Raw genomic sequence first — 16118 nt, forward strand, 5'->3', positions numbered from 1 at the left:
TTGAGGTTAATTACATGAAATCTGTGATTCGGCGGCTATGCATTTTTTAAGGAGAGGCATAATGAGTGATCCATGATTCTAGACTGAGGTGATTTGTATTCATGGGATTAAGTTTCATTTTAATGAAAAGGCAAATATGTTTAACCTTATTATATAAACATGTTATCTTAAAACTTAAGTACTGCTTTTGCTATCAAAAGCCATTCACTAAACATGGACAGTGAGAAACTGGCCATTCATTCTCAGTCAGCCTGGTTTTGTGTAGAAGCATGTATTATTTTGATTCCATTCTGTTAAGAATATGTTCTTCCTCGCTGTTTATTTAGTAAGTATAAATATTAAGTGCCCACCTTTTTGGCTTATTTGCTTGATAACCGATATGGATATTTTGGGGGTTTTTTCCTTTAATGGGGTGGGTAGGGTGTTAAAAGCTTCTAACCCTGCCCTTAAAAAGCACACCATTTCTATTTTGGGGTTTTTTTAAACGTGTACGCAAGCCATGAGAGAACAGTTAACAAGAACAATTTTATATTACCTGTCGAGTTTTAAGAAATATGGAGTAAGGCAATGAACAAAATTATGAGAAGATTAATAAGAGAGCTTCTTAGGAATATATTTTCTTTTAAAGTGTTTGACATTCTTATTTTTATTAGCTCCACTTTATTTAAAAACATGTTCCCAGTTTATTTGTGCTACATCTGAATGAAGTACTAATATTAGTTAGTTTTTCTACTTTCACAATCTTTAAAATCTGGAACCTCTTAGTAGTTCTCACTGCTCTTCTACTTGTAAAATCTCTGGATCTCCACCAATATTCTGCCTTCATCTTCCACTTTTCTTCCCTGTTCCTCAAACATGTTACTCATTTTTTACTTTTTCCAGATCTTTTCTTTAAGTCCAGCCTCATATGTTACTTCCTCTGTGAATATCAACCAGGATTAACTTCTCCCTCTTAATTTCATAATGCCCTGTTTATTCTGCTATTCTGTTATGGTGTCATGGCTAAGAATGCCTAATTTCAAAGATAGGGACCGTGTTTCACTCACCTTTTATCACCCTCCAGGCACATCGTGAGCTCACAGCATCTTTACATAATCGTTTATGACAAATGAGGTGTTAGAATCAGATGTTTTAGATTTTATGTTACGTTGCACATTTTCAAAATGTGATGTTTGTGTGGAGATTTATATATACATTAGTAGGAATGGATATTAGTGGAGTTAAGGTTACATTAAAGAATCTAAAATACCATTGGAAATTTATCGGTGCAAATTCCATGATGTAGTGTCCAGGTGATGCTACATTAGACCACTGTGTCATGAAATCTATAGCTATGTATTGAAGTTTTCTGTCTCAGATTTTTTTTCATAAGAGGGAGTTGCAGGCAGGAGTCAAACAAGGTGAACCTCCAAATACTGGCAATGAATAAAATACAAAAATGGTTTGAAAAACACTTGAGTTTCTTAGGGGGACATGACTAAGTCAAGGTATTTAAGTCACATTATGTTACAGTGAATTCTGCTAGGTGGTCACATTTTTCTTTTTAATTTTAGTGGACTGTAATTCTGACAAGTCCATTGTAAGAAGTTACTTTCCCAGTCTATAAAGAGCTGAGCCCAAATTCTGACCCTGCAATAGATGTATGTGTGGGTGTGTGGGTGTTCAGAGGTGGTGTTTCCAGCACAAAAAAGGGTCTTCACATCCCATTTCCATTCCTGCCCTTTCTTTTCCTAGGGGTGGAAATGTGTCAGTGTATGTTTTGATGATATTTGGACTTTAGAGTATGAATTTGAAATACTTGTTATTTGGTAAACTGAAAATAGGGTTGGTTGTTAATTATTAGGCTAAGGAGCAAGAAAGAAGCTTCTTTACCACCAGATTTGAGGACTATAGGAATTTCACAGGGAGAAATGTTTCAGAAACAGCATATTACCAATCACTTTATTACACATAAGGACCATAATATACATTTTTTGGGAAAGCTAGATTGGCGAGAAGTCATTTGAAACATGGCAGTAAAGCACTGTTGCCATAGAAATAGCATCATTTTATAAAACCCTTCACTATAACTGGATTTGTACTTGATTTTTACTTTGTTGTTAATATGTTGCTTAGTTACCGGATATGTTTTGTATTCATATCTTTAGAAAAGGTTGATGCTAGAATTTATTCAATTATTTAGCCATTGAGTGGAATCATTGAGGCTTCCAGGCAACTGCAGTGATACCCTTGTCTACAATCAATACCTGAGATGGGATCTTTGCCATTCCTGTTGCTTTAGGGATTAATAAGGATGGAGATGAAAACTTGATATTTATAAGGTAGCAGAATAGATTTATGGTGCTATCAGAGAAATCATTTCGCTGACCTTTAGTTGTGGAAGTTTGTATAGGCAGTGCCATAGTTTGGTTTATCTTTGTAGAAGCTTTTTAGATACCCTGATTAGAAGGTCAGTTATTTATTTTTATCTGGTTTCTTTTTTAAAAAAAAACAAAAAAAGGATTTGTGGTAGTTTCCAGTAATTTACATAAGTCTTGAGCTAACTGGTTTACTTAAAGGAATCCTCTTAGGGTCAGGAGACACATATTGTACAATTCATATTCACTACTCAAAGCTTATCATTGTGGATTCTTATTTAAATAACTGATAAATTCACTTAATAAAAGTATGTTTATACTCTTAACTTACTAGTTAAATGACCAACAGTGCCTTCAGTTTAGGAAGAACTGTCCCTTAGGTTTTTGATTTGTGAACTTTGGGCAGATTGCTTAACCCCTCTAATGATCGGTTTCTCTGTTAAGTGACCTTAATAATGTAATAAGGAAATAACCTTAAAAATTGCTAGGTAATTCAATTTTTCCTTGCGCCCTTGACACATTCCTAATATAAGGATTCGTATCTTAGTGTGGTTTTTCAAACATACAACTATTCTATAAAAGTGGTTCCCCCCTTCCATTATTTTCAGTCTCCAGAAGGACTAGTTCTACCACTACCAACTCAAAACTCTCCATTTTTTAACAAGAGGCCCTGCATTTTGCTTTTGCACTGGGTCCCACAAATTATGTAGCCAGTCCTGGCCCACAGAAACTATTTTTAATAACAGACTGTACTATACACTAACTAGTAATTGTGTATATAAACCAAGTCTCTGGCCCTATAAATTTCCTCAACTGCAAAGGAAATCTTTGTACCCAAATTTTATTTGAGTGTTATTTTGGGAGGGTGGGGAGGGTAGCTGACTTGGATTACCTACATAGTAAACCTTTTAAATGTTGGCTCTCATAACAGAAGATTTTTGAGACTTGCTGTTTAAACAGAACTCTGTCATCTTAGAACACAAAGTACTTGCTTAAAATACAGAAACATACTGCTAGTGAAATAAATTAAATTCAAAGCAGGGTTTAACTCACTGTGCCATTACAGGTTATCAAGTTATGCCCAACCAGCAGCAAAACTACCAGGGGATAGTTGGAGTTCAGCAACCCCAGAGTCAGAGCCTAGTTGGTGGCCAGCCCAACAGCATTGGAAATCAGATTCAAGGAGTGGTCATCCCCTATCCTTCAGTGCCATCATATCAGGTACGTGGTCGCTCTTACCTGCATTGGGTAGAGGGGATTTTGAATAACTAAAATGTGTAGCTACACTCTTCTCCTTTTAATATGGGGAAAATGCTTCTGTAATACGTAACTTTATAGTCTTAAGAGTTTTATTAGTCATTGCAGCTTTGTTCTGTCCTCACTTATTGCATTATTCATTCACTTCATTAACTTTTAGAAAAAAATATCTGAACCATATTAATTTTGAGAAGTAAGTTTTTCTGACATTGTGTTTCCAGCTATTGAATACATAAGTATCAATATATGAGCAAGTGTCTTATTCTGTTCTTCAGCTCCTTAGAAAATCTCTTGAGGAGAATGGAATGGGAGGGAAAAGTAAAGGTAGAGGTAGGTATATGAAATAGAGTACAGATTATAAGTCAAGTGTTTATAGAATAGAGAAGGATGTGCAATTTCCCATGCTGGAACTGAGCTTTTCCCCCCTCACTAAATCAAAAAAAGGAATAGTATGTCATGTATTGAAAATGTCATGGATTTTTATAGTTCTAAAGTAGAAATACCTACTGTTTCATGAATAAGTCAGATTTCTTTAGCCCATCTATGGCACATTTCCAGAACTTTATTTTACCTTCCTTTACCTTTCTGGAATAACCTGCGAGTGAGTTTGTTTTATTAGCCTCATGGTTTCCCATAACTGACTCGAATGTTAAGAAATCCAAAGGCCAGTGTCATTCATCTCAACAAGGTAAAAATAATCTAGCTGGGAAGATAAATGTACATCTAAACACAGGTCAACAAATTGGTGATAATATACAGATCACTAACTGAAGGAATTATGAAATATGGCTATGCATATGTTAGGGACTTAATACAGAGATCTTCTAGAAGGGTATAAACCTTTAATTAGCTCTTAAAAGAAAATTATGGGCATAAATTAGTTAAGGCATTCTGAGGATGGGGAAGGATATGAGCAAAGGAGGTAGCATATTCTTGTAATTCCAGAAAATGAAAATTGTAATTAAAATGTAAAATGTGGAATTGTTGAGGACTTTTGAGCACTAAGAATATGTCTACTTTTGAAGCCCCTTGATAATAGAAAGCAACTAAGGAAAAAAGAAGATACATCATGAAACTAGATTTTATATCTTTCTTTTCTCTCAAATCCTCCATGCTTTTACTCCAGTCCACCCTGCTTAAGCCGAGGCCCATGAGACTGCCCATCCCCTACTTCCTCTGTAGCTAGACATTAGACAGGATCACTACCAAGCCAGGAACTCTCCCTTCTCAAGGACCCTGGTCATGCTACCTGATCTAGTCTGCTGAGCATCTATTAGATGCCCAGACACTGTGTAAATAAGATCTCCCTTGAAATATAAGTTTAGGGACTTCCCTGGTGGTCCAGTGAATAAGACTCTGTGCACCCAATGCCAGGGGCCCGGGTTCAATCCGTGGTCGGGGAACTAGATCCCGCATGCATGCTGCAACTAAGAATCTGCGTGCCGCAACTAAAGATCCGGCATGCCAAAACTAAGACCCGGTGCAGACTAGACTAAATAAATAAATAAACAAATAAATAAAAGAAAGATTAGTTTAACACTGGAAAATTAACTGGTGGATTAACTATTAAAAAAATATAAGTTTAAAATAAATTACATCCTTGTTAGTGTAGTTTTTAAAAATGGAGCTAGATACTGAAAGTGTTTCAGAGCTAAGATAGTTATTATCATTTCTATAGCATACTTTTTTTACAAGTTATAAATTATTTTCTCATGGTATTTCATGTAATCCTTCCACTGGGTGAATGATTGTGAGATGTATTGCTCTGATAAGCAGTGAATGACAGGCTGCTTCATGCTTCCTACTACATTTGGTTAGATAAGCTAGGTAGTAATAAACTGTCATCTAAAAAATAAACCCGAGGGAATTCCCTGGCAGTCCAGTGGTTAGGACTCATCGCTTTCACTGCCGAGGGCCTGGGTTCACCCCTGGTCGGAGAACGAAGATCCTGCAAGTCGTGCATCACGGCTGAAAAAATAAAAATAAAAGTAAAATTTTAAATTAACAAATAAATAATAAGCCTGAAACGTCATCTACTCAGTAGAGTATATTCTGCGGCTGTACATTCTCAAGTACGGTTTCCTCTCTTTTGGTACTTCAGTTTTTTTTCTTTACCACTAGTTACAAATTTATTCTGTAGCTTAAATCATCTAGATTGAGTTGCCATTCTTCCTAGATCTTTCATATACACTAACTTAGATACAATCAGAAATAATTTTAGGATGCTACACTGCCTCAGTAGGCAAAAAGACTGAAATATATTTTGTCATAAAAAATTGGATAAATCAAACCAACAACTTTATCTTTGCAGCTGAGCCAAATTGAAAGTAGTTTAAGAGATTACTGTGTATTTTGAAAGGACTAGTTACATTTTAGAAACATGTTATATAGGCAAGACTTAGAAGTTAATCATCAATTTATAAATCGCAGAGCCCAGGTATAGAGAATCATGAAGTGGTTAAAGAACTAAGGCTCTGGAGCCAGTGGGCATGGGTTCAAACCCCGACTTTTCTCCTCACTAGCTGTACAACCTTGGGCAAGTTATTAACCTCAATTTTTAACCCCTTCTATAAAACAAGGATGATAAAAGTAACTTCTTAGGGTTGTTAGGAAGACTTGGTGTAATAATATACATAAAGTTCTTGGAACAGAACCTGAACATGGTAGTAAGTACTCGGTAATGTTAACTTTGATTGTCATCACTGTTACTACTGTTACTGTCATTGCTACTACTGTTGCTGACATCATCATCAGAAGCTTTTACACAGGCTTTATTTACCAAAATCATTGTAATGCAACTAATGTGGTGCACTTGTAAATTACAAAACCATTTTGCCATTGTGCTTTCTATTTTAGAAACTGTGGAAACTAGAGAAATGAATCCATTATGTTCATGTGTTGTTGTTTTTTTTTTTAATTTATTTATTTTTGGCCACGTTGGGTCTTCATTGCTGTGCGCGGGCTTTCTCTAGTTGCGGCGAGCGGGGGCTACTCTTCGTTGTGTTGCACAGGCTTCTCGCTGCAGTGTCTTATATTGTTGCGGAGCACGGGCTCAAGGCGTGTGGGCTTCAGTAGTTGTGGCGTGAGGGCTCAGTAGTTGTGGCTTGCGGGCTTAGTTGCTCCACAGCATGTGGGATCTTCCCAGACCAGGGATCAAACCTGTGTCCCCTGCATTGGCAGGTGGATTTTTAACCACTGCACCACCAGGGAAGTCCTGATTATGTTCATGTGGTTTCTATACAGATGAATGTGGAAAACAGAGAATTGAAAGATCCACTGTTCATCAGATGCCTGCTGTGCTAGATCCTGTAAATGGAGATTATAATGGAGATAATACCCCTCCTGAGGTGGAGGTGGCATCCTGTTTTTGCAGATAATGAACTCTGGGGCCTCAGAATCTGAGTTAAGTCGTTTGCCCAGTGTCACATATATAGTAAAATTGATGGAGTCAGTATCACATCTAGATATCTTAAGCTTCAGAGCTCACACTTTCTGATCCAGTGTATCTCATTAGTACCCTATCTGAGTTTTACTTAGCTCTACCTGAGGTAAATTGCATTACTCTTTCCATGTGAAAGGGTCATCCTTATTTGGAAACCTTCTTTTTTAAAATAACTTCTGGGACTTCCCTGGTGGCGCAGTGGTTAAGAATCCACCTGCCAATACAGGGGACACAGGTTCAATCCCTGGTCTGGGAAGATCCCACATGCCGCGGAGCAGCTAAGCCCATGCACCACAACTGCTGAGCCTGTGCTGTAGAGCCTGTGAGGCACAACTACTGAACCCGCCTGCCACAACTACTGAAGCCCGCACACCACAACGAAGAGTAGCCCTGGCTCCCTGCAACTAGAGAAAGCCCGCGTGCAGCAACAAAGACCCAACGCAGTCAAAAATTAAATAATTAAATAAAATTTGAAAATAAAAAATAATAAGATAACTTCTACTTTGGGATATGAGTCATAACTCCTAGCCTACTGTACTATTGATAAATGCTAACCGAAAACAATAACCAGCTAAAAAGAACATTGAAATAAAGTGGTAATGCTATAACTAACTTATCAGGACAGCCTATTGGCAGTTTTACCTTATTCCTAACTGCTCACACTTGAAAGTTTATGGAGGCTGGAGACATTAACATTTGCAAGGTTTTAAAGAATGTTTTTGCCTTTAAATTGCCTTTCAAATTTTAGGTTTCACTGCCTCAAGGTTCTCAAGGAATTGCCCATCAGACTTATCAACAGCCTGTTATGTTCCCTAATCAGTCTAATCAAGGATCTATGCCTACAGCAGGAATGCCAGTTTACTATAGCATCATTCCACCTGGTCAACAAAATAATTTAAGGTGAGTATGAATAAAAAGCTTAATCTTATAGCTCCTCATTGTTTATCAGGATTGTGGTCTGTTGCTAATTTTAAAGTTGCCTAAGGGGCATTACCTGAGATCATTCTCTTATCTAGAATAGAAAAACTACAATACAATCTATTTATCTAACATTTCTTTTAACAAAATCAGTATAAGCAGGGCATTCCATATGTAAACCAATGGAGAATCAAGTTTTCTCTCATGTGCCTGATAGTAGTAGGCCAGTCTCCTTTTACTCACCTAAGGGGAATCAATAGTTGGCCATAGATCTTAGAGTCAAGAGCGTTTATGCGTTAATATTTAAGGTTTTTGTAAGAGCCTGGGGAGAATGTATTTCCTGTATATAACTTCAAGAGCAAAATATCTTGCTGGAATCGTTCTGGCTCTGGGGAGCTCCTTTTTCATCAGTAAGAGGAGGGAGGCATATGAGAAGCAAATGATAGTAGGTCTATATTAAAGCAAGTCGTGAAGTATTCCATTAGCTACTTAACTTGAAAGAACAGAAACTTCTCTGATAAGCCTAATGTGTTAAAATATATATATATAGTCTTCCTTTGAGTTGGGTACTTTTAGTCTGCTGTTCAGAGTGGATTACTGTCTTTCATTTATTCTCATGACATTTCTGTAAGGTTGCCAGAGTAGCCTTGGTGCTCTTTTTAATAAGGGATCTGAAGGTAGGATTGCTGATAAGAGGTTGTCACCCAGTTATGGTTACAGATGGTATTTAGGGGTGAAGAAGGGGTTGCAGTACTTGCTTCATTGAATCTGCTTGGGAAAACGGGGACTTGACTCTCATTTTATTTGTTGTCATAAACACACATACATACACACCTGAGGAACTCACGTATTTCCTCCTCTCTGTGGATGCCACAAACTGAAAAGGCCCAGGCTTTTTAAACAACAAGTTGGTTGAAATCTCACAGGCAACTTCGGAGTTTTATACAATGATGAACCCCAGCTCTTTTGTGGTAGAGCTGCTGCACAGTGAAAATTTAAAAAAAAATTTTTGGGGGCCTCACTGTGCAGCACGCAGGATCTTAGTTCCCTGACCAGGGATTGAACCTGCATCCCCTGCAATGGAAGCACGGAGTCCTAACCACTGGACTGCTAGGGAAGTCCTGAAAATAGAAATTTATACTGTGTTAAAATTTCCCATTATTTTTTAAAGCCTTCCAGGTGATTCTTCTGGCAATAAGAGTTGAGACTCACTGACCTATGCTAACCAGCCCTTTTTTTCATCTGTATGCTTCAGCTATGCACTAGTCGCCATAACCCAGTAATATTTTACACATTTGCAAGAAAGTCATAATATCTGTCATTGTAAAATTTCATCTAAGACCCAGTGTCCTAAGGTTAAAACTGTGTTGATTACTCCATACCAGCAAGTATAATAAATCTCAGTTTGTTCAAAGGGGGAAAGTATATCTTAAACTCTAAGCTATAGGGTCCTGATCCAAACACTCATGTTTTTACTAAAACATTACCAGATTATAAGATTTCTATAAGAACACTAAGTGAGCCTTTGTTCTGAAAATTATCTTCCTTAGCTTGAGTTGCTTAGCAATCCATTTTCTTGTGGCAGCTCCTTATGCAGAAAAGTGGAATTTGAATTATCTTTACTTTCAGCTCAACCAGTCAGTTATCACTGAGGCAATTTTGTGTTTGGATTGGATTGTGTTGTTATGTGTACTATGAGGATTTAGCCTGATACAAATCATGTGTCTTGTCACTTTCAGCAAGCCATGTACCAGTCAGAGAAACTAGTTTTACAACAAATCATGGTATTTCTGTCAGTCTGTGATGTAGAGAAAAAACTAATTTCATTCCTACAGTCTGCAAAAATGGGCAGGCTAGTTGGATAATATTTTCAAAATGCTCCCATTTGGGGTTTTTTTTCCTCCTGTGTTACCATTTATTTTCCCATTTTTATCTTGAAACTCAAAAGGAGAATATACTTTTGTCTTTGACCTGCAATCTCAAAGGGCTAGCAGACAGAGAGGGGAACTTGAAGAGACTGTAACCTTTATTTTTCAGAACTCTAAAAAAAGGGCTTCACAGAATCTTTATGAAATAATGAAAAAGAAAACCTACTTCTAAGTCTTTTTCCCTTTTCTATCTGCATAGTCTGTTTTTCCTCATTTTGTAAACTAGTATTCCTCTAGTGTCCCCTTTGTCCTACTTCTGGAACCGTCTTGGATTCATTTAATTTCTCCTAAACTTCTAGTTTTGCATTTTGGTTTTTTGTTTGCCTCAGCCATCCTTTGAAATAATTGTCAATAACAAAGTCTCAATCTGAACCACATGTTTTAGTGAAATTTTACTTCTGTTGTTATTAAAAGGGAAGTGGTTAACACTTAGCCTAGAGAAATAAAATGTAATAAGAAAGTTACTTCTGGTGCTAAAACATTGCCTTTTCAGAATGCTTATTTTCTCTTCATTGGATATAACAGCTTTTATTTATCAGCAAAATTAATTAATAAATTAAGTTATATGGACAAAAATAATGTTAAGTAGGAAGGGAAGAGGATGCTTATAGCTATTCCATTTCTTGTAAACGCACCAAAAATGAGTGATAATAGTAATTTTTTTAATATAAATTTATTTATTTTTGGCTGCATTGGGTCTTTCTTGCTGCGTGTGGGCTTTCTCCAGTTGCAGTGAGCAGGGGCTACTCTTTGTTGAGGTGCGTGAGCTACTCATTGCGGTGGCTTCTCTTGTTGCGGAGCACGGGCTCTAGGCGCACGGGCTTCAGTAGTTGTGGTATGCGGGCTCAGTAGTTGTGGCTCACGGGCTCTAGAACGCAGGCTCAGTAGTTGTGGCGCACGGGCTTAGTTGCTCCACGGCATGTGGGATCTTCCCGGACGAGGGCTCGAACCTGTGTCCCCTGCATTGGCAGGCGGATTCTTAACCACTGCACCACCAGAGAAGTCTCTATTTTATTTTATTTTTTATTTTTATTTTTTGGAAGTCTCTATTTTAGATTAATAATTTTTTTTTTTTTTCCTTTTTTTTGCGGTATGTGGGCCTCTCACTGTTGTGGCCTCTCCCGTTGCGGAGCACAGGCTCCGGACGCGCAGGCCCAGCGGCCATGGCTCACGGGCCCAGCCGCTCCGCGGCATATGGGATCCTCCCAGACCGGGGCACGAACCCGTATCCCCTGCATCGGCAGGCGGACTCTCAACCACTGCGCCACCAGGGAGGCCCTAGATTAATAATTTTTAAGTAGATACCTTTAAAGAATAAGGAAGAGAGGTGATATTTCATACAAAAATCTTTTCATTTTTCAGTCTCTCTCAGTGAGTTTCTATTGGGAAAAATAATTCTACATCTACACTTTGTCCGTTAAAAGAGTGTTTTCTCTGTTTAACTTGTCTGGGTCTTCCTGATTATACATACAATACAGAGTCATTGTAGAAAATTTGAAAATATAAAATTTTCAAAATGTAAAAAAGGGTGAAAAAGCAAATCAGCTACAATCTCACCACTCAGAGATAACCACTGTTAAATTTTGGTGTCTTCATTTAAGTCATTTTTCAGTGTACACATAATATGTGAAGTTTGTTAGGAATCATATATTCTAAACATTATATTTTCTATATTTTTAATTACATTGTTCATAAGTTCTGGTTTAAAAGTTAAATCAGGGACTTCCCTGGTGGCACAGTGGTTAAGAATCCACCTGACAAGGCAGGGGACACAGGTTCAAGCACTGGTCCAGGAAGATCCCACATGCCACGGAGCATCTGAGTCCATGCACCACAACTACTGAGCCTGTGCTCTGGAGCCCGTGAGCCACAGCTACTGAACCCACATGCCACAACTACTGAAGCCTGTGTGCCTAGAGCCCGTGCTCCGCAACAAGAGAAGCCACTGCAATGAGAAGCCCATGCACTGCAACGAAGAGTAGCGCCCACTCACCACAACTAGAGAAAGTCCACACGCAGCAATGAAGACCCAATGCAGCCAAAAATAAATAAATAAATAAATTGTAATGAATTAATGAATAAATAAATAAATAAATAAGCCAGCCCCGCAATGTGGCCAAAATAACAAATAAAGAACTCTAAGAAGGAAATTACAAGGTTTTTTTGTTTTGTTTTGTTTGTTTGTTTGTTTGTTTGCGGTACACGGGCCTCTCACTGTTGTGGCCTCTCCCGCTGCAGAGCACAGGCTCTGGACGCGCAGGCTCAGCGGCCATGGCTCATGGGCCCAACCGCTCCACGGCATGTGGGATCTTCCCGGACCGGGGCACGAACCCATGTCCCCTGCATCGGCAGGCAGACTCTCAACCACTGCGCCACCAGGGAAGCCCCGAAATTACAAGTTTCGCAGTTCGTGAAGTCTTACAGATAAAAGGTCAAGAAGAGTATTTATTCAAAAATAGGTAGTACTTTTTTGAAAGACAGAAGGGAAAGAACTTACGTAAGGAGAAACTCAGGTTTTTTTTTAAAAACATAAGGAAAAAGGAGTACACCTCTTTTTTTTTTTTTTTTTTTTTTTTTTGCGGTACGCGGGCCTCTCACTGTTGTGGCCTCTCCCGTTGCGGAGCACAGGCTCCGGATGCGCAGGCCCATCGGCCATGGCTCACGGGCCCAGCCGCTCCGTGGCATGTGGGATCCTCCCAGACCGGGGCACGAACCCGTGTCCCCTGCATCGGCAGGCGGACTCTCAACCACTGCGCCACCAGGGAAGCCCAGGAGTACACCTCTTAATCTTCCCACCCACTTTTGAATTATTCGTTAGATTTTCACAGCTTTCTTCCTCAAGTAAATTTTAAGCTTTTCCAAATTGTTTCTCAAAATCCATCCTGACTTTCTTCACAGCCCAAGAATTTGAATGGCTTGCCATTTTATTTGTTATTTCTTCAGGCCATAGGTAACCTAGATAACAAGCGATCCCCTGAGATACTCCAAGTTTAGGAAGCAGAAAAGGTTTGTGTTGGAAGTGCCCCTCTGGCATATTCTATTTATTTTATTTTGTGAATAATTTCTGTTCCTTGAGAGTGTGTTTTACACTGCTGTGTAAAACAGCTCTTGTGTTTCACACTCCTGTGTAAAACAACTCCTGTGTTTTACTTATCAGTGTTGGGGACAATATCAGACATGTTGATGAAAGGATCTTAAAAACCTACATCCTCTTGATTTCCATTTCCAGCCATGATAGAGTAATAGAAACCAAATTTATCCTCCTACCATAACTTTAAAACTAGAGACAAATACATGAAACAACAGTTTTCATTAGGCAGTGAGGGACAGTAAACCCTGAGAGAGGGAAAACAAACAAGTGAGTCTTACTATTGCCCCAGCTTCCTGCCTGGGGAGAGTTTCCTAGCTACATCTCAGGGAGGAGGAACCCAAGCAAAACCCTCTGTCTAAGTTAAGGAGATGGAATTAGGAGTCCAAGGAAGCCAAGGTGGCTTAGAGTTTGCAGGGCCGAATACTGAAGAGAAGAGGGTTACAAAGAGGTTGCTCTGGAGATCTAAATGGGACCCCTTTGAGTCTTAGTTGATTGCTGACTGGTGCATTTATGTGCAAAAACTCCTCAAGGCCAGGAAAAGAACCACTCAAAAGGAACAGGCAGAACAATCCCTGGAGCTCACACAAGGACAGGAACAGTTTAAATTCCTACCAGCCAGTATGTCAAAACCTCATAACACATGAGGCATTGAGTAGAGGACTTAAAAGAATACTGTCTCAGTAGTGGAGGACAGTTAGCCTTAGATTAAAAGCTGCTCTGGTCCTGCCTTAAACAAGCAGGACCCAAAAGGATTAAATTGTGTCCAGATAACTGTGGCTCAGAACAAAGCTCAGAAATATTATTAAAAAATACAAGGGGGACTTCCCTGCTGGCGCAGTGGTTAAGAATCCACCTACCAATGCAGGGAACACAGGTCCAATCCCTGGTCCTGGAAGAGCCCACATGCCACAGAGCAACTAAGCCCGTGCGCCACAGCTACTGAGCCTGCGCTCTAGAGGCCATGAGCCACAACTGCTGAGCCCACACACCACGACTACTGAAGCCTGCGCACCTAGAGCCTGTGATCTGCAACAAGAGAAGCCACCGCAGTGAGAAGCCCGTGCACCGCAACAAAGAGTAGCCCCCGCTCGCTGCAACTAGAGAAAGCCTGCGCACAGCAATGAAGACCCAACACAGCCAAAACAAACAAACAAACAAAAACAAGGATATCCAACAGTCAACAAGGTTAAATTCATAATGCCTGGCATCCAATCAAAAATTAGGAAGTATGCAAGGAAGTGAGAAACTAATAAGGCTAATAATGAGGAAAAATCAGTCAGTTGAAACTGACTGAAACAATGCCAGTATAAAATTCAGACAGAGGAAAAAGGACTAGGAAATAATGAACAGAGCATCAGTGCTTTTCAGGGGGCCTAATGCATGTGCAATTGGCATCCTCCAAAGAGAGGAAAAGGGCAGACAAAAAAATATTTGAATAGTAATGGCTGAAATGTTTCAAAATTTATGAAAACCATAAACCTGCATATCCAAAAAGTTCGACAAACTCAGGCAAAAGAAATATGGAGGAAACTTTTCAAAGCTTTATAAAGGGAAAATTGTAAAAGTAGCCAGAGAAAAAAAGACACGTTACATATAGAGGAGCAAAGATAAGAATTCGATAGACTTTTTGTTAGAAACAATACAAGCCAGAAGACAGTGGCACAACATCTCTATTTGGGGTTATGAAAGAAAAAACAATTCTATACCAGTAGAAATATTTTTCAGAAACAAATATGAAATAAAGACTATTTCAAACATGCAAAAACTGAAACAGTTAATCACCAGCTTACCTGCACTGCAAGAAATGTTAAAGGAAGTCTTTCAGACAGTAAGAAAATTATACCAGATGGAAACTGGCTACACAACAGAATAAAAATGAAAAGTCAAACAATATACTGACTGGGAAACCAAATATCTGAAAAAGTACTTACGTAGAGAGAATATGAAGAATTCTCAAACTTCAATAATTTAAAAAAAAAAACACCTTCAGAAACAATTTGTTTAAAAAGTTAAACCTACGTGTGGAGCACTGCTATACAATAGTTAGAGGTACATGGTGAGGAAAGGTGTGGAAACTTAGTGAAGTTCTTTTCTTAATCCAAATGGAGGTTACATAGTTCTTCATCTTATAATTCTTTAAAATGTGTAATATATTTCTGGGTACTTTTGTTGTATATATATTTCAAACCCCTAAATAGGTAATAAAATCATTAACTATGGGGGAAGACTTGAAGAGATAAGGGGCAAGAGAATGGGAGGAGAGGAACTGGAGACACTAAATAGAGACAACGTTTGAGAATTGCATCCCTAAGGGGAGCATTGAATTTCAGTAGTATATGGGATGGGGAAATGAGGTTAAGAGAGAGTATCCTGTTCTTAATTGAAAAAAGAAGTGTTTGTATGCTGAAATGAAAGACAGCAGAAAGAGGTGTGTTGCTATTGGAGAGAGGGGGTAGAGTTGTAAGGTCCTCAAGGAGGATGAGAGTAAACACTCAAATGGAAGTCGGTTAGCCATAAATAAGATGCAGAGGATTCACGTATGGTAAATGAAGGAAAAGCAGAGTGCACGGGCTCAGATATTAGTATGTAGATAGGTGTGGTGAAGAGTTTATGAAAATACTTTTCTGATTGCTTTATTTTTCTCACTGATTTAGGATTCAAGATATGAAGTGCATTATCAAAGAGTAGATGAATGTTTTAAAGGTTATTTTGATATAAAGATTCAGCACAGTTACATTAAGACAGATTTCAAAAAGAAAGCATCAAGATGTGGGGAAATGTGACAGATGCCTGATAAAAGCTTATAAACATTTTTGTCACTTCTGTATGTTCTAGAACGATAGTATTAATGATAGTTATTTGTGGAGTTCTAGAATGAACTCCACAAATAATTCATGGAAATGAGTAGTTTACCCACTTGACAAGAACTAATAATAAATTATCACATGAGGAAATGTTCACTCTCCCCAACAATCTTAAGAAATGAGAATTAAGGCAACCTTAACCAAAAAAGGAGGACAAAACAGTTACACTAAGCAGAGAGACAAACATTGCTGGGTGCTAGGCCTATGAAAACTGATTCTATAAATCAGTCTGATGATATTTAACAAAACATGAAACTGCTG

General features: G+C 38.5%; 1 protein-coding gene across 6 annotated transcripts in view; it reads left to right on the forward strand.

The window, feature by feature from the left end:
* R3HDM1 (R3H domain containing 1) overlaps positions 1-16118 on the forward strand; it is a 187082-nt gene that overhangs the window by 141955 nt on the left and 29009 nt on the right. For all 6 annotated transcript variants that reach the window (XM_060105816.1, XM_060105811.1, XM_060105812.1 and 3 more), the window contains 2 exons: positions 3424-3578; positions 7805-7956. In XM_060105816.1, the coding sequence (XP_059961799.1) occupies positions 3424-3578; positions 7805-7956 (307 nt within the window). The remainder of the gene's footprint in view (positions 1-3423; positions 3579-7804; positions 7957-16118) is intronic.

This window comes from Mesoplodon densirostris, chromosome 8, assembly GCF_025265405.1.
Source record: "Mesoplodon densirostris isolate mMesDen1 chromosome 8, mMesDen1 primary haplotype, whole genome shotgun sequence".
Classification (NCBI taxonomy): Eukaryota; Metazoa; Chordata; class Mammalia; order Artiodactyla; family Ziphiidae; genus Mesoplodon; species Mesoplodon densirostris.